A 23,959-nucleotide genomic window follows, 5' to 3' on the forward strand; every position below is an offset into this window, starting at 1 on the left:
CTTACATGAGAGCGATTTGCAGCAACGATGTGACTGGAAGTCATTTGTTTTCAATAATAGTTGGAGATTTGAAGTACACTGTTGGAGACAGTGAAACTCACTCAATTTGTTGCCTCCTTTGGATACTTCAGTGAAGTAAAAATTCCTCGTCAACCTCCCACGGTATCAGCATCAGTGTGAGCGCTCCTTTATGCTACAAGGTTGAACTCTTTCAGGTTGCACAGGCAACTATTAGATTCCTCGGTTCATTTCTTAACTATAGGCATTCCATTTTCAGTTGTATTTGCCCAGCAACAAGATATTAACCTGACCCTGCCTTTGCTGCAGCATTTAATGAACTCTGAACCAATCATTATACCTTAAATTTCTTAATGCTGTTCTACTGTTTCTAAGTGTTTTAGCACTTCTTCTCAACTCTGGATTTTTGCCACTCTGTGTACAAGAAACTTCACGATTTAAAAAAACCTTTATGTAGAGAATTGCCAGCCACTCTGCAGTGGCTGGTAATAAATGTTCGGTTGCTCGACGCCATTGAATGGGACCTTTTCAAAGCTCTGTGTGTATGTCCACGCAGTGTGAAATTGAGTTTTATGAAGTGCGGAGTTCAGAGTCGGTGGGAACGTTGAGCGGAACACATGTCACGGAGGTTAAACTGGAGAATAAAGAAATCCAGTTCACTGCTCTCAAGACATCTCTATGTATCCAGTTCATAATATGGCCACAGAATCTGATAGTCTTGCACATTGTATGTTCAGATTACCCCACCTTAAAATAACACGGCACTGGGTCATTTCCGGGTGACTTCCCTGTTATTGTGTATTCTTGAGAAGATTGTTGGAGAACAGTATGCAGTCACGGAAATGTTGGGTTGTTTCTTCAACTTCAACTAGCTTTTGTTTTGTCCTTGTTGTATTATTGCATGTACTAATTTATGAGCATCTAAACAAGTCTATAAATTAAAATGAAAATTGTTCAATTATGGTTGTCCCACAGTAATTTTCGTAATTTTATACTATACTTGTTTGCCCACAGTGCCATTGAAGGCATGGATATTTTAATTAAGCCTCACGTACAGTCAAACTGTAATTTTAACAAATTGTACAAAAAAGTTTTTTTTTTTTATTATGGTGTAGGATACATAAAATACTAGCAATGAAGTTAGCCTCAGACACAAAGTTTTTGAAGTGTCATTTTATGTCGCTGTCATTTCCACAACATAATGCCAATAAACACATTTTTTTTATTATTTGCATCTGCAATGCATTTGTTAACTTTTACTGGATAAATTAACTTTTAAACTTTTGTGTTATAAGAGTTTATTTTCTAAAGGACCAAAATGCCTATAGTTGAAGAAACAACCATCATGGAATAAAGATTCTACTCCTAGCAGCATATAACCAAAGTCTCTTTAATGCAAGTCTGTTTACTCGATGGGCATCTTCATAACAGCATCCCCGGGCAGCTATTTGTGTAGGTAATAGGCATTCGAGTACATTTTCTGTCTGCTTGAATGGGAACAGAAATTGCCAGAAGATTGCATTTCAATAATATATCTCAAATCGGCAATAAAATCTGACAACCAGGGCATAATATGCTTCTGCTTTACGCTGGTGTGTTCATGTTGTTTCCTTGGAGGAAGGACATTGCAGTGCTCAGTGAATGCCAAGGACCCGGTTCAGATATCAGATCGTAATGGAGAGTTTGACCATGCCACTAAAGGTTCCTGAATCTTTAGCCTCTCTAGAGAGGGAAGAAAGGTCAGCGAGGCGGGAATGGAAGCTAGCGGGTTGTGGTGTCAGTTAGCCGCCAGGGTCACTGATGGACTGTCTGTGTGCTTTAAAGGGGTCTTTAAATACACATGATTCACAGTTCTGTCGTTCCTCCTACTCAAGCGTCGGGTTGCCAGATCTCTTGCGAACACTGAGCGTTTCTTGCCAGTGAGATGGCTGTATTACAAAATAGTGAGGACATTAATCTAATGGCAGACTGTGTGCTGACACTTGCCATGAATGCAGAATCTGATTAAATAAATCCAGAAGTAATGCTTTTCTGTCCCAGTGGACACAATCTACTTGCATTAACAATGGCAGCAATCAGGAATCCACTGGAGCTGTAAACTTTCAATAAGAGAGGAGTATTTGATGGAGCCTAGCCAGGGCTGATAGTATATTTTACATGAATGAGATTGAGGCCGTGAAGGTTAGCTGTTGTTCGTTCTAGTTGGTGTATTTTCAGTGTTTCGGCTGAGCAATTGACTATATATTCCTTGTAGCTTAATTTTTATTTGCACAAATGAAGTATCCCTGATTAAGGTCCTATTAGTTTTATTATGCAGTAGATGGATGTTTTTTAATATAATTTGTCATAGTTGTTAGAATTTTTCACAGAATAATCAGGTGATATTTTGTTTTCTTTTTAACAGGAATCTTCCTGCATATATTATCATACTTACTGTATTTTTCGGACTATGAGTCGCACCAGAGTATAAATCGCATCAGTCCAAAAATACGTCATTATGAGGAAAAAAAACATATAAGTCGCACTGTACTATAAGTCGCATTTATTTAGAAAACATTACCGTCTACAGCCACGAGAGGGCGCTCTGTCTTCAGTGTAGACTACAGGAGCGCTGAGCAGCATAGAGCGCCCTCTCGCAGCTGTAGAAGGTTATGTTTTCTATTGGTTCATTTCCCTCGGTTCATGTCAAATTAATTTTGATAAATAAGTCGCACCTGACTATAAGTCGCAGGACCAGCCAAACTATGAAAAAAAGTGCGACTTATAGTCCGGAAAATACAGTATGTATTTTAAGTGAACTAGGCTTTGCTTAGTCCTGAGCTTTTTCTATGCTAAAAATAGAATGTTTAGTTTAAAATTCCATATAACGCGTGGTATGGGGAGTTTTAAAAAGCTAGTTGTCTTTATATTCTGGTGTTAGCGAAGAAAAGTTTCAGAATGACTACTCTGGAGTTAGGAGAGATAGCAGGACACGGTTTGCTGAACTTGGCCTGATAAAGGCATTAGAGCAGATTACACAGTTTAATTGCAGCCTCGTTCATAGTGCTTTTGTTTGAGGTTTTTGTTAATCAAGTGTGCATCAAATTAATGGTTCCACGTTGCTAAAGACAATTAGGAGATGTATTCATCTGAGGATTTTTGGAAATAAATGAATCATACTAATATATGTGTGTATAATATTGTAAAACAATTTAACATAATTATATAGCCTACATAAATGACATAATACTATTACCTACATAGCTATACAAATAACATCTTTTTTTGTGGGTATTTGCAGGGTAAGTGCAAACCTGAACTACCTTTTGTATTTTAAGTAATTTGTTATTTATGGTTAAGTCTTTGATATACAACTCTGTCTCACTGAGTATTTATTTATTTTCTGTTCATCTTGTGGCAGTAAAACTGTCTGAAAAGACAAAGCAGCAGAAATTCTTGCTCCAGTATGCATGACTGATTGAACAGGTGTCTTTCTGTCTGTGTGCACTGAACACAGGGAGTCAACTATTCTGGTCCTTGAAAATACATGTCCTTGGAGATTAGATAACTGAAACCTATTTTTCCATCTCACTAAATAGTCCATATTTTAGCTGGTTGTTATTGGTGTAAGTGCTTCCCGGTGGATGTTCTTGTTGTAGTCTTTGGCACTGGTGGTGATTGGCAGTTGAGTATTTCTACAGAAAGAACTTCCATTTAGGAAGTGTTTTAACACACACACCTCTTCTCGTCATCAAACACACTGTAATATGCCTGTGTTGATTAAAGTACTCTTTTGAATTTTTTTTCATTATGTTCTCATCTGTTCTTCTTTGTTTACAGGTTCAACTACAGATCGACTCATCATCTCACAACTAATGGCTTTTATGAGTTTCTCAACTGGTTTGACGAGAGGGCTTGGTACCCACTGGGCAGAATAGTGGGAGGAACAGTAAGTGTGTTTCTTGGAATTGTTTTTTATTTTTATTTTATTTTTTTCCTGGTAACACTTTACACTTGGCATGAACTAACAATGAGCCATATTTTGTTAATCTTTTTTTATTATTATTATTATCATTAATTATTTGGTCATTATTAAAAAAAAAGCAAAATAATTTTTGTTTTTCATGTTCACAGTACATTTCATTTAAATAATATATTAGAGACTGTTGAAATTAGTAAATACTGTAGAAGTATTGTTCAGTTAATTTGTTAGTCCATGTAAATGTAAATAAAAATTAAAAGTGATTAATATGAATACATGGAACCTTGTGGTGTTACCTTTTTATTTTTAGAAGTCATGTGTGAAGACACTGTGAAATACGTATATCTCAATGGCACATTTTCAAGTATTTTAAAATCTATTCTTGACATACATTTTTCATTTAACATCAGTGCATGTGAATCTATTATGCTGTTTCCTGACTTAATATTTCACTTCCTGATCCAGAAATGCTGCTAAAAATGATCTGTAGTTGAATGCATGATGTACACTCATGCTGAATGTTTGCATTTTTATATAGTCACTTGTGACTCAACATCACAAACAGCATGAAATAATTTCAGCTTCTTCCAGACTTTGTGACTGGCTCGATTACAGCAGGCTTCTTCCATTATAGCGCTCTGACCTTGTTCAGCGCTCTGTTGATGCAGCAGCATTATTCACATATAACATCAGTACAGAGCTTCCGGTAATGTTTCAGCTCTGTAAATTGCTAGATCTGTTTTATCGGCATTTCAACACCGGTTCTTGTTAACCTATGACCTCTATATGAAAAAACTGCGGTTAAATGCCACCGGCTGTTCATGTGGGTGATTTCTGCTTGAAAACTGCACCTTCCGTCTCTAAATAAGGCCCTCCCTGTCACTGTGAAGTGCAATGCTGCTGAACCTAATGAGCTCGTTCCCTGGCTGGAGAAAGTTTGGCTAGCGTTTGGCATCTGACAGCTCTGGTGTTGGAGCTGTAGGGGGGCTGCAGAAGGCAGGGAACAGCATCTGTTGTTGTGTACAGTTCAAGCAGCCGTTATACGGCCTTCAGAGCAGGCTGGTCTGTTCTCAGCACAGCCTGCAGACGCTGTTCATCAAACGAGAGATGAAAAAGAGAGGGTGGGAATGTGGAGGTAAAAGACAGGGTGCTTCCTTTCTTGCTGTTTTTGGCTGCTAAATTCAGCTTCGAAAATCATTTACTCACCCTCATGTTGTTCAAAACCTGTGTGACAGTGGAATACAAAAGAAGATATTTAGAAAATTTACTGACCAATCTACAAACGTAGATACATTTTGAAACCAAGTTTTTGCATTACATCACATCCTCACCATTGGATCCTCGGCAGTGAATGGATGCCGTCAGAATGAGAATTCAAACAGCTGATAAAAACAAAAAATAATCCACACGACTCCAGTCCATCAATTAATGTCTTGTGAAGTGAAAAACTGAGATGCATGTTTATGAGATGTAAATCAGTCATTAAGGTTCTCTAACTTTGAACAGTCACTTCTATCCAAAATATAATTTATAAAATGCCAATAATCCATAATAACATTTCCTCCAGTGAAAAAGTTTATTCTGTTTTCCTCTCACATGAAAATATTTGTTTAGAACGGTTTTGGATGGTTTTTGCTTTTCAACATGTCTTGATCTGTGCATATTTCTCTCCCAGATTCAAATGAGGCAACTTTTTCACTGGAAAAATAATATTATAGATGGAGTTTGCCAACATTTTAAAGATAAATCTTTTAATGATGAAATTGTCAATGATGGATTTGTTTTATGAACACACAGCTTTTCACTTCACAAGATGTTAATTGATGGACTCGGAGTCTTGTGGATTATTTTTATTTTTTTTTTAAGCTGTTTGAACGGTCATTCTGATGGCAACCATTCACTGTAAGGAAACCATATTTCTCCAAATCTGTTCTGATAAAAACACACAGACTCCTTGGATAGCCTGAGAGTGATTGAGGGAAATATTGGGGTGCACTATTTCTTTAAGATGATTGATTACCAGGCTCCTAAGGGTGTACATGGGCTAATCCTCTCATTATATTGGATGTTTTGGGGCCAATCAGATATTTAGCAATGTTTACACATTCTAACAAATGCTGATTGTTTATGTATTTTCCCCCCCTCTCTCTCAAACTGCTGCAGGCAAACATCTGTTTGATTGATGAATTTTGCATTTGATGACAAATAAAAGCGACTCCCATATCTTGTCTTTTGCAGGTATATCCTGGTCTGATGGTGACGGCGGGACTGATCCACTACGTACTGAATCTGCTTCATCTGACGGTGCACATACGTGATGTATGCGTGTTTCTGGCCCCTGTTTTCAGCGGCTTGACCGCCATTTCTACCTTCCTGTTGACACGGGAGCTGTGGAACCAGGGTGCCGGCCTACTGGCAGCATGTTTCATCGCCATCGTACCAGGATACATATCACGCTCTGTGGCCGGTTCCTTTGACAATGAGGGCATTGCCATTTTTGCTCTGCAGTTTACCTACTACTTATGGGTGAGTTAGATTAAAATCACACTTTGTTTGTTTATTCATCTTTGTTCATCAAAACTATCGATTTTGAAATGGGTTGAATAATACAACTATACAAATTGTGTTCCATATACCATGTCTAAGGTTAACTTGTTCAAAATATTTAGTGCAATTAACGCGGGGTCGGAGCTAGGGTTAGCCACTCCACTCACAACTGTTGCTTCAGTCTGTAAAATGCACTACTTTTAAACACAAAATTGGTCTGAATTGTTCATGAATGTGAATACGGTTCTTAGTTTATTGATCTTCTCAATGAATCACTTGATTTGAATTGTTTTGAATCATTAGTTAGAATCAGTCTGAATCATTTGGTAATCCTAAGTGATCCCGTTCTCTGGTTCTTTTGAGTCCTGTTTTTTGTAAATCAGAGATTTCGGAGTAGATTATCAGTGAATAACTTGACTGTTCTGTTCTAAAATTACTGAAAAATCAATTTTAGAAAGTCTTGCGCTGTCCCACACAGTTGAAAAGATGACTCAACCTTAATAGACATTCATCACGTTTTTTCAGCTGAACGACGTGACGGCTGTAACAAATGCAGTGGCAGCATACTTTGTCTCTTTTGGCTGTGTGAATTTATTTTTAATTTTTATAGCCCATCTGGAGCTCGCTGTCAACTGAGACGCCAAGGACTTTGCTGTCAAGCTTGACTTAAAAATTGAATTTCTTAGGTCTCTTTCTTATCTCTGATTGTTCGTTGTCTTGGTTTTGTTTGAGGTGATGGTATCGGACACTCTGTTTGGGATTAGTGGAATTAACTTAAGTTTGTCCTCTCCACACAGGTAAAGTCAGTGAAAACAGGCTCAGTCTTCTGGGCCATTGGCTGCTGCCTTTCCTACTTTTACATGGTGAGTTTTCATTCGATTTTTTTTTTTATTTATTTTATTTCTATTAATGGTACTTGGTAATGCTATAGTAAATTACTTCGACAGCTTTTCCTGCCACTGCTTATAGGGAATTACACTGCCATTCGAAAAATTTTGTATATATATATATATATATATATATATATATTAGGGCTGAAACGGTTCCTCGAGTAATTCAAGTAACTCGATTACAAAAAATGATCGAGGCAAATTCCTCTCCCTCGAAGCCTCTTTTAATTTATTTAAAATCTCACATCAGGTTCTTTGGCAATGATTTTTTTTAATGTGACAACGCGTTTACGTCACCCAAAAAGCGGAAGGAGACACAAGCTCTGCGTCTGAAGTCGCATACTGTAAGGAGTCAGCAGTGTTTTGATTTGAGTGCGTAAACGTAAACGTAAAGAGAACGTCGTGGCGTGTGTCCATTGCAAGACAGAGCTGGCATACCACAACTAGGGCCCTATGATTTCCACGATGCAGAAAACGCGGAGGGAATCGGCGGTGAATTCGGTGCCTGCTGTCTCTCTAAATAAGACGTGAACACATGTACAACATCTCCAGAACTGGTCTGACAGTCACTTCATGAGCATCTGACCGTTTGAGTTGAGTAAAACTAGCGTCACATCACACTGTAAAGGCACGCCAACCCGTCAAAATAAAAGTCCGGTTAAAGACTGTTGTTCAGCAGAATGTACATAGCCTACTACTAAAAAAAAAAAATCTTACTTTTTTTTTAAGTTTTAATCACACAACATTTCTTCCATGTTTTATTTTTTATTGTAAATCCCTTTTGTTTACCAAAAAGTTAAGTACATTTTTAATAATTAAAAGATAAATTAATGTTTTATGTGTTTAATGTGCATCTCAGAAAATGCTTTATTTAATTTACCCCAACTAAATGGCACTTAAATGTACTTAATTCATCTGTCAACTTTATTGTCATTGTTCACAGTACAAGTAAAGACAGAGAAACAATGGTTAATAATTAAATGCTTATTTTTGATGTATGCATTGCATTCTATGCATTTAAAAAATAAATAAAATAAAAAATCTAAAAAAGGAAACTTAGTTGTTCATTTTAATAGACCCAGGAGTCTTATTTTCTCTTGCATAATTAATATTGCACTTTAATTAAGCAAAAACAAATTTTATCCGATTACTCGATTAATCGATGGAATTTTTGGTAGAATACTTGATTACTAAAATATTCGAAAGCTACAGCCCTATATATATATATATATATGTATATGTGTGTGTGTGTGTGTATATATATATATGTGTGTGTGTATATATATATGTGTGTGTGTATATATATATATATATGTGTGTGTATATATATATATATATGTGTGTGTATATATATATATATATGTGTGTGTATATATATATATGTGTGTGTATATATATATATGTGTGTGTATATATATATATATATATATATATATGTGTGTATATGTGTATATATATGTGTGTATATGTGTGTATGTATATATATATGTATGTGTATATGTATATATATATGTATGTGTATATGTATATATATATGTATATGTGTGTGTGTATATATATGTATATTAGGGCTGTAGCTTTCGAATATTTTAGTAATTAAGTATTCTACCAAAAATTCCATCGATTTATCGGATAAAATTTGTTTATCTATATATATGTATATGTGTATGTGTGTATATATATATGTATGTATGTATGTGTATATATACAATTTTTTTTTTCTGATAAAAATGCTTACCAAGGCTCCATTTATTATTGAAATGTATAGTAAAAAGAGTAATGTTGTAAAATGTTTAGGGGTGTCACAGACTCCTAGTCATATCGGAATTTTTTTAATCTTGCCGATATTTGACTGATAGTCAAATCATAGGTTTGGGGCGGAGCCAAATACATTAACAAGAGTCAAGTCAGACATTCAACTAACATAATTACTGATGTTAAAACACAGGGAAAATGTGTAATGAAAACCTTGCCGATTTTATCTTTTGATTAACAGATAGCTAACACTTAACTTCGATGAAACTTTTTTTACAATAGTGCTCTCATTCTATCGTTAGCCTAAAACGTTAGCATGTTCTTCATTTCTGTTTTGAGCTGCGCGCGCTGAAGAGGACCAGAGAGTGACTCATTTGATAGCAAGTTTTAATCAATGGGATTAAACTTGTAATTTCACATAGAATAAGTTTTTTTATTTATACAACATAATGTTAATATTAAGACTTATAGGCTATTTGCAAAAAGGGCTCGAATGCACATGAACATATCTTCGGGGCTCTGAATGCGAACTCCTTTTGTAGACGCGTTCTTCACGAAAGATTGCAAAAACACAACAGCTAAACTCCAAAAATGTATCTCTTTTTTTTTTCAGGAAAGTTGAAAAGAATAGCGTTTATTTGAAATGTCACTCTTTTGAAACTTTATACATTTATTGGAAGTTTTAATTTATTTTTGAGAAAATGTGCTTAGCCCAAACTTTTGAACACCGTATTTAACATGACCAGTGTAGTCCAGTTTGGTATTACGTGACTTGTGTAATTTATTTTTCACTAAGTCAGTCAGAATGACTATAAAGTGAGTTAGAAAACAAACCCAATCGAAAACGGCCCATATACCTACTGAATCGATAGCAGGCTTTGAAATTAACATTTGATTCACTCGCTGAACCGTAAGTCATTACTTGGGCTCATCAGTTGTTTCATGAACTTTGTTTTATGCAAGGTTCATGAGACGTTAAAGTGTAATTGCAATGAAATTGTTAACATAATATAAAGTTAAGGATCCATAATCGTTAAGTGGAATCGTGAGCTGAACCAGAATCATTAAATTCTTATGATTTCTGAATATAGTGTTGGGTGTTCTGGAGCTGGTTGCAAGTCTATCCTGCTCTTTTTTTTCAACCCATTAATGTAATATGTAAAATAAATGAAAAAGCAAACCACGCCATCCATCATGCCACCCTGGTGGGGGCCACGCGCCAGTCGGTTATGAATATTAGCCATTTCTGAAACTTGAGATTCTTCCCCTGGAGGAAGGCAGTGCTCATTAATAATAGAAGCCTACAGCCCTTCCAAGCCCCCAATAGACTCTGGCTTTCCAAATGTCTTTATAAACATAAATGAAACCAGTGTAATCGGAGCCATCTGCTCCATCAAGACCTTGGGGTCCAGTACAGTTCGATATGGCCCAGAGTTGCTGCCGGGTGGCGTGAGCTGAGAGATGCGCTCTTGAACGGGACATCCTCAGTGACCTAGAAAAGTGCAGAGGTTCTAAAGGCTGAGTGTACTAATGGAGTTTTCTGGTAAATGTGGTGCATCATAAAGGGTGAGAGCAGCAGAGACCTGGGCGATATTATGTAACTTGGTCAAGACACACTGATTTTCTTTACTTTGTGTGTGGTTTTTCAAAACAGTGGTATATATTTGACCATGGACCACAAAATCAGCCTTAAGTCTCTGGAGTATATTTTAAGCAATAGCCAACAATGCATTGTAGGGGTCAAAATTATAGATTTTTCTTTTATGCCAAAAATTATTAGGATATTAAGTAAAGATCATGTTCCATGAAGATATTTAGTAAATTTCCTACCATAAATATATTAAAACGTAATGTTTGATTAGTAATGTGCATTGCTAAGAATTCTTTTGGACAACTTTAATGGTCAATTTTCTCTATTTAGATTTTTTATTTATTTATTTTAATTTTTTTGCACCCTCAGATTCCAGATTTTCAAATAGCTGTATCTCAGCCAAATATAGAAAAAATTACACTTAAGACATATGTGCATATAGGTGTTAGAGAAAGAAAGGAAGAGAGTGAGTTAGGCCGTTTACACACTGCTGTTTTTACGATGTGTCAGGTAACTATGCAAATCCATTGATTATAAATGGGAATAGTGCACTGTCAAGATGAGAGGGATACCGTAAATGTCTACAGTACTGTTTCCTGTATTTCTGCTTTGTTTAAATTTAGAATGGCTCTTTCCATGCCATAAATGAGCCTACACATTCGCTCCTGTCAAATGCACCGTCAGAGTGTCATAGTGTGAAAGCAAACTAAAGCAGACATAGGACACGACATAGTCAACATATATATGTTAAACTTATTCTTAACTCATTCACAGGTGAGTGAAATCTAACAGTTTATTAGCCAGTGGCTAATAACAGTCATTTAGTCAGTCTAGCACAAAATTTTATTGGTGCTGTTTTCTGAACTTGTCACTTTTCGTAACAAACCAGACAGACCAATGCATGTTTGCGAGGATTCATTATCATTTTATTTTTACTGTTGTATTCTTCACAGTGTGAATAACTTGATATACTTATGAAGAATAATATACACAACATAAACACGCAAGACGACATGATTTTTTTTGTCTTTGTTGTAACCTGATCTCCTGAAAAAATAGCATAATAAAGTATTAGCTACTTACCTAAAACTAATGATTCCTAAAGTGAGAATCCTGATGCAGTATCATGAGGCAAAATAATGCAGTATGCTGTTTTATTGTGTGTAACATGACTTGCATTTTGTATTGCAGGTGTCTGCGTGGGGAGGATATGTCTTCATCATCAACCTGATTCCTCTCCATGTTTTTGCGCTGCTCCTTATGCAGCGCTTCAGCAGGAGGCTGTACATCGGTGAGTCACCTGTGTTGTGTGTATGTTTGTATGAGAGCCTCTGGTTTTTGTATGAAGTGCACACATCACCGCCCACACATTCACGCCACGTAGTGCTTGTTCTCCTGTACAATAATGAAGCATGAACCTGCTTTTTCCCACTTGCTTTTGGATTTGGACACACAGAGACGCTTGTGCAATCGTGGTTGACAGCACGAGTCTCTCTCTAGATTGACAGCAGAATTTAAAGTTGACGTTGATGTTTAATGGCACATTTTTTCCACCCACTTCACTCTTGCCTTTCACAACCAGTCACATAAGCAGCGCTGATCTGAGGATACATGGATCTTCATGTCATGGAAAAAGACTTATTTAATTTTTGGAGTACTTTTGTTGATCTTTGATGGCCTCCGCCAGTTTTAAGCTGGATGAATAATTAAAAGTGTTGTGTTTTTGTGAAGCTCCTGGTGAGTGAACACTCTGGTAAAAGAATGGGGTTTGGGCCACCAGTCTAATTTGGTTTAAATCTTTATTAGCCCCTTCCATTCTGCCGCAGCAGCCAGTGCAAAATGTGCTGCTGATGGATGCTGGGTATTAGCTCAGTTCATCTCCGTTCTGGAAAGTTCTTGTGCTTGCCGCAGGTCCCACTACATATTTGGGGCCCGACTCCACATGGAGTATCACTGTCACCTCTTCTAATAGATCATAGTGATTAGATTAAGTAGCACTGCTCTGGGTTTATGGGGCCGGGGCTTGGACAAAGAACAGCAGTCATGTTTAGAGATGGATGGAGAATGGAGTAAAACCAGTGGGATCTGGTTATTGCATTTCTGTTTCACCTTGTCTTCTCCTAGAGTGACGTCTGCTTTGGTAGCCTCAGACATCACGCTAGCAGTTTGTTTAATGACTGTTTAATGTATATCTAGCCCACAAAAATTACACGAACTGTCTGGAAATCATCATGTCCAAACTGATTGGCTAGTTGATACTTATTTTTAGAGGGTTGCCTAAATTGGTTTGCCAGCAACAGTTTTTCCAGAGTCTTTGGGGGCACATTCTCCTTCAGGAATCATCCTGAATAAGTGTTTATTTTCAAAAAAAGATTATTTCTGACTGCCAGCTTGTCAAGGGTAATGTAGTGTATTAAAGCAAAAGGGACAAATTCTAGTTTGTTTTTGCGTTAGAGTCTGTACTCATTAGATCAAAATAAAACCATTTCTTCTAATTATTTATCACGGATTTACTGTGCAGTCATTCACAGACCCAGAATTTATATAGCTAATATATCATGGTGGTCTTTCATTTAAGATAAACCTGTCCCTCAAGGTTATGTAATGCATCCATCTTCAGTTTTTGTTTTTACATGCAGTCTAACAAACTGGTGGTCCATGGTGTGAATGAGCCTGGATGTAAACCAAATTTTAGTCCGATACTGTGGATATGTGAATTTAGCTGCTTTCCTGCTACAGAAAAGTAATGCACATGTCAGTAACTTCAGAAGTAGTCCAACTTGTCAGAAGTTCCTGAAACTCACATTGACGACATCCAGAGAGATTTAGAGTTGTCAAAGTTCTTTTGTTCTTTCTATTGTCTCAACATTCACATTTCGTCTTTCCATCCCTCATGTTAACAACACAAAACCAACAAAGTATCCAGAGAGCAACAAAAGCACCGCTCCAATCCTGGTGTCTTCCATTGTTGTTTTTTGTTGTTGCTGCTATTGTGTGGTGCACAGAAATGACACAACTACTGTAGATTGTCAATACAGGGTTTCATTGTAGGTGCCAATGCAAACGGAAAAGTTCTCTTTAAGCGTGTAGTTCCACTTCCAGGTAGTCACTCTTGGGAAGTACTAGAACTAGGTGTTCAGAAAAGCCCTTTTTGTGACTCCAGACCTTGCAGATTTCATCACAGGCTAAATCAACCCTTTTAAACCCTTTTAATCACTGCTGTTTTCCAACTCCCTTTGAGAGTTCCTTTCACAAAACAGTCCGCCAGCTGTCCACGAATGAGGAAATGTTATGTGTGGTGTTGTGTCTGGAGGGCTAGGTGTGTATTGTCTTGTTAGAGCGTCCCATTTTAGTGTGAAGATGGTCTGGTTTGGCCCTTAATTGATGCTTCTCAAAGGCTAACAGCTCATACAGTATTGTCAAAAGCAGCTTCAGTTTCCTCTACTGTGCAGTTGTATCGCCGTCACTCTCGTTCACACACTCGCTCCAGTGTTTTGGACCTCTCTTCTGACAGGCTGTCAACGCCCGTCTCTCAGGTCAGGGGTCCGCTTCACGAAACTATCAGTCAAGTATCGCACAGGTGACAGACTGTTACGGTTTTCATTCTTCTTGGAATGACTGCTGTCCGTCACTGGCGTGTTTGTGTTTTCTCTCCGTTTCGCTTAATTGTGCAGTTTCTGTCTTTTTTTTGGCTAATAAGAAAGGACGGATAGGAAACTAGGTTTATCTGGTTTAGAAAAAGAGGAAAATGTGTATATTGTGCACAAATATACAAATAGCTTGTTGGTTGTGTTATACAATCTCTTTCTAATTTTCTTGATCCAAAATAAGATCTTGTTCATCTTGGAGTACAAATTTTGTCTTGACGTGTTGTTGGACTCCTTTACTAAACTGCTCTTGTATTGCGGGGTCTGGAGCCCAGACAGACGAAACAGGAGTGAACTCAATGTCAGATAACCAGTCATACTTTGCAAATTGTGGTGGTGCTTTTAAAGAGACCTTTTTTATTCCTTTACTTAGCAGACTCTTTTATCCACAGCAATTTTGCAAATGGGAAGAAATGCACAGGCAATTAATCATAAGGAACTAACAATATTAAGAGTGCCTCAGTGCATATTTTGAAGCATTTGCCACAGGAGAGTGCAAAGTGATACAGAACAGTGGAAATATTTTTGTGGAAACCATGGAAACATTTTTTTTTTCATGATTCTTTTATGAATAGCAAGTTTAAACAGCATTTATTTAAACAGAAACCTAACATTGAAAATATCTTTGGCTGTCTCCTTGGACCCATTTAATGTGCCCTTGCTGAATATAAAATATGAATTTCTTTTCAAAAGAAAGGAGGAAAAACATTTTTTTCTTTACTCTTCTGAATGATACGTTTACATTTGTTCATTAGAAGTTTTTTTTTTCATCTTAAGTGACTTATAATAGAGGTTCATAAACTGTTCATCACAGGGATAAGGGATAGTTTTCTCAAAAATGAAAAGTGAAGAATTTAGCTATTTTCACTTTTTCCATGCAGTTTCAGTGAATGAGGACTAAAGCATTCAAACAACTGAAAAAGCACTAAATGCTGACTAATGCTCTATATTAGTCTGCTGAAGCCATAGGATAGCTTTATGTGCAGAACAGGCCAAGACTGAAGTCCCTACGTTTTAAGTCCTTAGACAATTTGGAAATAAAATGCACAAGTTAGACCACTTTCAACTTCAAGATTTTTTTTATAGTGTTTTTGTGTAATACTTTTGTGTAGAGTCTGTCAGCATTAATTGTAGTTCCATGGATAACTGCGACTTGGGCATTTTCTTTAGAATTGCTCTCTTTATGTTCCACTGAAGTCATACTGGGTTGAACGTAATTGCCGTGAAACAATATTGACATCATTTTTTTTTATTTCTGCTATCACAGTTACCATCTGGGGACACTAAGTTTGATAGTTCTGGTAACCAGCTTTGCTTCAGATAAATCTCACTTTCTTTTTCTGTTTCTCTTTATCTCAGCCTACAGCACCTTTTATATAGTGGGCTTGGTGCTGTCCATGCAGATCCCTTTTGTTGGCTTCCAGCCCATCCGGACGAGTGAGCACATGGCTGCTGCAGGTAAGACGGGTTTGCCTTCATTCTTCTTCAGCTGTTACTCTTTACACTGAACTCAGATCATCTCTCTCAACTCCAATCCATAAACTCAGGCCCTGAGAGTGATTACATCAGTGGTTCCCAACCCTTGTCCTGGAGGCACCCCAACACTGCACGTTTTGCATGTCTCCTTAATCAAACACACCTGATTCTGATCATCAGCTCATTAGTAGAGACTCCAAGACCTGAAATTAGTGTGTCAGCGAAAGGAGAGATGCGAAATGTGCAGTGTTGGGGAGCCTCATGGACCTGGGTTGGGAACCATTGATTTACATGACTTTAGATTAAGCACCAGGAATTCATGACTGTTGAGAAAGTATCTGAAAAAGCTGAGTTAATGGTGCACTTTATGGTGTGTTTGCAGGTGTATTTGCACTGCTTCAGGCTTACGCCTTTCTGCAGTATCTGAAGGACAGACTGACCAGGCAGGAGTTCCAGACGTTGTTCTTTCTGGGCGTCTCTCTGGCTGCGGGGGTGGTTTTCCTTACTGTTATTTACCTGACTTACACAGGTGAGTGCAAAAAGACTACGATTAAACAAATACATTTAATTTTAAAAAAAAATCTGAATTCTGAACCGAAGTTCCACCACATACGTGAGTTGTTTTTTTTTTTTTTTGACTAATTAAATGACTTGGTTTAAATAAGCCTTTGATTGAACCTCAATTAGTTGAAGTGGGATAAACTTAACCGTTCCACTTTTTACTAAAGTTATCATCTAGACAAGAAGTGGGAGGGGTAAAACTGAATATTATTTAATGAAATTTCATGTTCAACCATAATTTCCTTTTTGAGGATTAGATGAATACAACATTCAAAAAAAAGAACATTTATTTGAAATAGAATATTTTTACAGATACAGGTGCATCTCAATAAATTAGAATGTTGTGGAAAAGTTCATTTATTTCAGTCATTCAACTCAAATTGTAAAACTTTTGTAATAAATTCAATGCACACAGACTGAAGTAGTTTAAGTCGTCGTTGGTTCTCTTAATTGTGATGGTTTTGGCTCGTATTTAACAAAAACCCACCAATCTCAATAAACATCAGAATGTTTTCTTTTTTTTTTTTCTTAATTTTCTTTTTTTTTTTCAATGCTGCACTATTTTACAAGATTGTCTGTAAATCGATTGCACCGTAATAAACTGTTGCACTGCGTGACTGATTTGCAGAATAAAAAGCTGGTTTTTTTTTTTCTCAGTGTAATGTTTTTAAAAAGCTTCATTGCTGTTTACTTGTCACACAGAGGACACAATGCTGATGAACTGTGAAATACTTATTTATTTTTATGTTTTGACATTCGACGAGCACATTCTTAAATTATATTTTGCCCTTGACTTAATCATCCAAACCAAACATCTTTCAGTAAGAAAGAAAGAAAAAAGAAAAACACATCACATCCAATTTTCTGCCTTCTAACCGGAATACAGTGTGACCCTACGACCTCAGCCTCTTAACACCGCACCTCTGCCAGTATATTTGGAGTCAGGGTGATTTGCTTGTGTTCCCGTCGCACCCGGGGCTTTCATTAATCTTTCTGCTGCAGGACCTGGTCTGCAGCAGACCTTTGAGATCTCATTAAGAACTCTCCTCTGCTCGCCACACTGCTTTTCAAACCGAGCACAGTATTGTAGTGTAGATTAATTGAAAACGTTGCCGGCTATATGTGTGGTATTAAGGCTCACTGGATGTAGTCCAAGCTCTTCAGCGCCTTAGAAGCTGCTTGAAAGTGCTCTTGAGTCAATAATGGTCGGCTGGTTTGTGTGCGCGTTTGCATCTAATCACTCTGTTGTGTTAATGTGCTTTCAGGGTACATTGCTCCTTGGAGTGGGCGTTTTTACTCTCTCTGGGACACAGGGTAAGTATGCCATAGTTTACATTGCATATAGTTTGTTTTGTTTGGTGTTCGGTCGTATGAGTAAGTCGCTAATAGCTCATTAGCACACCCCGTTAAACAGCTTAACAACAAAAGACCTGATTTTGTCGCCGGCTCAAGCATGTAGCATGATTTATGTCTGTAAGCAGTCTTTTGGATTGGTTTGAATTATGTCTGAATAGCTGCCTTCAGTTGATATTCATTCACGCTGCCAATGAAACCCCACTTCTAGTGCACAAGCAAGTAGTGCTGTGCTATTATGACAAAATGTAATTGTTATTCTTTGATATTATAATCACACATGAATCGAATTGAAATCTCACAGAGCCAGTCAAGAAATGTGTCCTATCACTCCACATGCATGAAATAAATACACTTAATTATACTTAATTTTGTTTAATTGACTTTAGTTAAATCTCACAATATTTATTTAGATTTAAGTAATATTAACAATAATGTAGTTTTTTTTTGTCAGTGTCATTCATTTTATTCAGTTTTATTTATATAATATTATTTTACAAATACAAAACGTCACATTGTCGCAATCTATAAGTGTTTAGTATTATATAATTCAAAATGTGAGGTTAACATCGTACACAAATTCAATATAGAATGGATCACATTTCAACTCAAAATGGTTGTTGTTTTTCGTGATGTTTATTAAATTTTTTTCACTGATGATTCTCATTATTGTAATAGTGTTTTATTATTATTAAAGGAGAATGTAGTTTAGCATAAATAAGTTTAACAGCGCAGCCGATACCAAGTGTGTAAATTGTATTTAATGTAATATTTTTTTTTCTTTTATTGTATTTTATTTATTTAGCATTTTTAATTTTGAAAATGAGATATTGAAGAAGAAATGTGTGTAATTGTCCTGAAACTCATCTCAATGAAGAAAAAAAAAAAAAAAAAAACTTTAAAAAGGCTTAACGGTCCTAAAACAGGTTTCCTATTAAGGCTGCTCCGATTAGGATAACAGGAAGCAATATCTGGTGATTACTCGCGCTGTAAAATGACATCTCAAACAAAGTTTCCAAATTACTTTGGAAGTTATTTAATAAAGAAATATGATTGGACATCACCTTCAGCATTATATGTATACAGAGATTGATACGGTGCCGCTGCATGTCATTCCAATCCTCTCATGGCAGACACTCATCTTTAATCTGTCACCAAGCCTTCTAGTTTTGTCACTTGTAGAGTATATTGGGTGTTTTATCAAGTATGGTGAAAGCGGCTGGTGTGACATTTAGTGTAAAATTTTCAGGACTCAATTCTGTGCACCACCATGAACAGACGTGAAGGAAATCATGCAGCTGTGGATCAGACACACTCAACAGAAATGCTGTTGTTACTGATAGGCCGTAATATAAATTAATACAAATTTTGTGACAGCCAGTACAGGTACTGCGGTGTTTGTACGTTTCTCAGCCATAAACCCTTGACTTTTTGCCAGCTGCTTCTTGTTCTTTGCCCACAGTGTAATGTCACCCATAATAAATTCATAAATGTGTAACTCCCTTAATGCAGCAGCTATGCAGGGAGACCCACAGTCCTGTCGAGCTCTCGCTGTGCACAGTCCACACAGATACAGAAGTTCAGGTCACCAGATAATGATCACAACACTGATAGTCACCAAAACTGAGCACAGTAATGCAGCAGCACAACTCCTCAACAAACCACCCCCTGTTCAGAAACAGTGCAGTTTTTATCCGTTCAAAGTTTTGACGTTGTTTACTTATTGGTTATGTTTTCTCTTTATAAGGCAAACTTTAGTCCTTAGGGAGTGAAATACTTTTTTGGTTTGCCATTGGAGATGGATCTCGCTGATATAAAGTAGGCTTTTTTTTGGTGGATTTTTTTTAACACTGCACTCAACGGAGAATCTTAATTGAACTCTTCTGAAACATTTAAGAATGGTTTCTAAAGTCAGTATTTAATTGTAATTTATAATGGTTGATTCTTTTGTCTTCCTAATCTTTCATCAAAAGTGCATTCTTCCTCTGAAATGACGTATGTGTTTGTCTGATGTCAACTAGGCCGTGTTGGTTTAGTTCATGTTAACCAGATAGCTATAGGCATCTTATTAGACTGTAGTTGTTAGAGTATTTCTTCAGTAGCTAATGCAGTAATTTAATGCTAGTTAATTTTATTTGCAACATTTTACACCGCATGTTAACAAAGCCCATTTGCCTATAATGCTCAGATATGCGAAGATCCACATCCCCATCATCGCCTCTGTGTCAGAGCACCAGCCCACCACCTGGGTCTCCTTCTTCTTTGACCTGCACATCCTGGTCTGCACCTTCCCAGCAGGCCTCTGGTTCTGCATCAAGAACATTAACGATGAGCGAGTCTTTGGTGAGCACGTCTTGATCCTTGACATTACCAGACAGAGTTTCTGCATTCAGTTCATCATTTAAAGTCTTTACAAAAATCCTGATAATTTGTTTGCAAATGATGTTTGACTTTGTTTTTGTCTCTAATGAAATGGGGTGACTTGAATAGCCAAAAACGTTTTTGGAGGACACAGTGAATAAAATTGAATTAAATCTGATGTCTTTTTCATTTTCATAGTTACTTTGGAATCATCTTAAGCCTTAGTTTATACAGTATTCATTCATAATTTTAATCTAAAAATTTCTAAATATATGAAATGTTGTCAGGGTATATTGTTGAAATGTCCCTTCCTTTTCTGTAAAATAATTTTAATTCTGGTCCTCTAGAAATGCCACTAAACATCCTTGAGCTTATTTCTGTTTATTCTGAACAGTTGTAAGCTGTAGTGACGGTCCTGTTTATGCCTGAGAACACTCACTGCTGTTCTGATGTCTGCTATGAGTATTTGAATTTGTTGAGAACAGAATGCATTGAATTAGTCCAAGTCCCCAGAAGAGTTTTTTGTTTTTATGGCTGTCATGACATTTCTGGAGTCTTTCAGCAGAAAACAAACAAGAGAACGTGAACAGGCAACATGTTGCTACATGTTTAAAGGCCCACTTGTGTTTTTTATTTATTTTTATTTCTCTCTGGAGTTTTTATCCAGTACAGAATTATAAACACTTCATTCTATACTGCAGTGCCACATTGTGTGCTGGAATTGTAAGTGATGTTTTCCCTGTTGCCCTCTAGTGGCTCTGTACGCCATCAGCGCGGTGTACTTTGCCGGTGTGATGGTGCGTCTGATGCTGACGCTCACCCCAGTGGTGTGCATGCTCTCAGCTATCGCCTTCTCCAGTGTGTTCGAGCACTACCTGGGTGATGACATGAAGCGTGAGAACCCGCCGGCTGAGGACAGCAGTGATGAGGACGACAAGAGGAATCAGGGGAATCTCTATGATAAGGTCAGCGAAGGGACAAAGTCAGGTTAAAGACCCCTTGGTGGATAAAATGTTGCACTTTAAGCCTGCAATACAGTTACACATGCATGGTATCTTTTAAATGCATTTGAATAATAATAAAAATTACTATTATTAAGCTGTATTTTCTTATATATTTATAGGTTTGTGTGTGTGTGTGTGTGTGTGTGTTTGTGTGTGTAATCAAAATAATAATTGCAACTTTTTTATTTATTTTAATTTTTTAATTTGAGTTGGTACAATTAACTTTATCATTATTAATAACAAATTAATTTATTAAAAAGGTCAGACAAAAGACCACTTGGTAGAATTTATTTTGCATTTTATGCCTGCTTGCGATAGCGTATGTATGGTAACATTTAAATAATTTTAATAGTTATTTTTATTGTTGTGTTTTTTTAATAAGTATTATTTAATATTAAGTGATTTTAAAATCAAAATAATGTGCCGTTATTACAGCTATTATTCTTTTTTACAATCATCTTTATATATCTATATAAAACGTTACAAATAACACTACAATATTTTATAAATTATTATATCTATTCAATAATTAATCACATTTATAACAAATAATGGTTATCATTAATTATTTTTAGTTTGTTCTTATTAATTTATAAGTTATTGTTGTTGTTATAACAACTGCAACTATTGTTAGTTTGAACCGTAATAGCCAGACCCTGTGTTGTTTTATAGGGAATACTTTGTTGCTGCACAAAACCGAATTGTGATTTGTGTGTGGCTGGTTTGTATCTCATCTGTATTCAGTCTGGTCTAATTGGTTGATCCTTGTGCATTTGCAGGCAGGCAAAGTCCGAAAGCATGTGTCAGAACAGGACCGCCCAGAGGAGGGTTTGGGCCCCAACATTAAAAGCATCGTTACCATGTTAATGTTGATGCTCTTGATGATGTTTGCGGTGCACTGCACATGGGTCACCAGCAACGCCTACTCTAGTCCCAGCGTAGTGCTGGCGTCGTACAACCATGATGGGTAAGAGCACTTTGATGTAATCGATTTCTTGTCGAAAAGAAGGAATATCTGAGTTGCTGATATTTCTTAATTTATTTATAATTCCCTCCAGATCCCGCAACATTCTGGATGATTTCCGTGAAGCGTATTACTGGCTCAGGCAGAATACCGATGAACATGCTCGAGTCATGTCCTGGTGGGACTACGGGTATCAGATCGCAGGAATGGCCAACCGCACCACGCTGGTGGACAACAACACGTGGAACAACAGCCACATAGCACTGGTGAGGACAGACAGCTCGGCTTCAGACACTACGATGGCGTCTGATTTGCTGTTGCTTATGAATAAATGGTGACTCTTTCTAAAACAGCAGGAAGTTACCTTTTTTTGTGGTATCAGTGCTTTGGCTCAGTAGTGCCATCTTGAGGACAATGAAAGATCGTGGTCAATATTCTGTTCTCTCTGTAGGTCGGTAAAGCCATGTCCTCCAACGAGAGTGCAGCCTATGAGATTATGAAGTCCTTGGATGTGGATTACGTCCTGATCATTTTTGGAGGAGTGATTGGATATTCAGGCGACGACATTAACAAGTTCCTGTGGATGGTGCGCATTGCTGAGGGAGAGCACCCTAAAGATATCCGGGTCAGTGTCATTCCTCAAATGTCTGTAAAAGAGTTCATTTATATTATTGTGTTATTGAATTTGTATAATAAAGGAAAGGTTAGGCTTGGACAGGTTTTTTACTTTTCTTTTTTTCCTTCAGGTTAAATTAAGGGTTTTTCCATTGTTTTAATTTATATAATACCATACCTTTTTTTTATTTTTTTTTTATTTAAAGAAGAAACCAATCCAATGTATAGTTGATATTTGTGGCTTAATACTATAGTAAAGCAATAAAAGTTTTTCTGTTTCTATTTGTTAGCTGTGATGTGTTCTATTATTTATTATGTCAGAAACGATTCCTCAAACTGCTTCTTTTTGTTCTTTTGTAGGAAAGCGATTACTTCACACCGCAGGGGGAGTTTCGGGTGGATAAGGCCGGCTCTCCAACCCTGCTCAACTGCCTAATGTACAAGATGTCTTACTACCGCTTTGGTGAAATGCAAGTGAGTGTTTCTTCACTTACTTCATTAGGTCCATATGCAAGAGTCTCGTTATTGTATTGTGACACTGATTGAAATCAAGAGCTGATCTTTGAGCTTGTACCATTGTACAACTCTGATAGTGTATTAATGCACATACTGTATAGATAAAGCTTTGCTGCTTGCTTAATGCCAAACACCTCCTCCACAGCTGGACTTCCGCACACCACCGGGATTTGACCGGACACGAAATGCAGAGATTGGCAACAAGGACATCCGTCTGAAGCACCTGGAGGAGGCGTTCACCTCCGAGCACTGGCTGGTGCGCATCTACAGGGTGAAGAAGCAGGAGAACCGACAGGCTCTGGACCACAAGCTCCGCAACATTGCAGCCAAGCAGAAGTACACCTCAAAAAAGGTTCTTCCCTCTCTATTCCATTAGAACAGCATTGTTATGGTTCTTGTAAAAGACGGGCAGAATGAGAAATGTCACTCTCTGACAGCAGGTGGCGCTTATTGAACAGCAGTTATTTACAGCCTGCTGGCCCTTTAAAACCGAATGCAGGATGCAATATAATGATGCACATGCGAGTTTCTTTTTCGACTGTTTACGTTTGCTTAAGACATTCGAGAATACTTGCCAAGATGGTTAATTTGAGAGAATTTGCATGTGTCCGTCCAAGTGTAAGGAAATGCATTCCTTAATTTTCTTAGATTAACATAAATCTACATTATAACACTGTCTCTTTGTACTGTCATATCCAGT

At 37.1% G+C, this 23,959-nt stretch overlaps 1 protein-coding gene across 1 annotated transcript in view; it reads left to right on the forward strand.

Annotated features, from left to right (window-relative positions):
• The window catches only part of LOC128030463 (dolichyl-diphosphooligosaccharide--protein glycosyltransferase subunit STT3B-like), a 38,527-nt gene that overhangs the window by 12,831 nt on the left and 1,737 nt on the right, over positions 1–23,959 (forward strand). The window contains exons 2-15 of the mRNA XM_052618123.1: positions 3,838–3,946; positions 6,218–6,505; positions 7,324–7,389; positions 11,954–12,053; positions 15,769–15,867; positions 16,268–16,414; positions 17,712–17,760; positions 19,988–20,142; positions 20,914–21,125; positions 21,944–22,131; positions 22,223–22,394; positions 22,580–22,753; positions 23,104–23,217; positions 23,405–23,611. Coding sequence (XP_052474083.1) covers positions 3,838–3,946; positions 6,218–6,505; positions 7,324–7,389; positions 11,954–12,053; positions 15,769–15,867; positions 16,268–16,414; positions 17,712–17,760; positions 19,988–20,142; positions 20,914–21,125; positions 21,944–22,131; positions 22,223–22,394; positions 22,580–22,753; positions 23,104–23,217; positions 23,405–23,611 — 2,080 coding nt within the window. The remainder of the gene's footprint in view (positions 1–3,837; positions 3,947–6,217; positions 6,506–7,323; positions 7,390–11,953; positions 12,054–15,768; positions 15,868–16,267; positions 16,415–17,711; positions 17,761–19,987; positions 20,143–20,913; positions 21,126–21,943; positions 22,132–22,222; positions 22,395–22,579; positions 22,754–23,103; positions 23,218–23,404; positions 23,612–23,959) is intronic.

Source organism: Carassius gibelio, chromosome A16, assembly GCF_023724105.1.
Source record: "Carassius gibelio isolate Cgi1373 ecotype wild population from Czech Republic chromosome A16, carGib1.2-hapl.c, whole genome shotgun sequence".
NCBI classification, from domain to species: Eukaryota; Metazoa; Chordata; class Actinopteri; order Cypriniformes; family Cyprinidae; genus Carassius; species Carassius gibelio.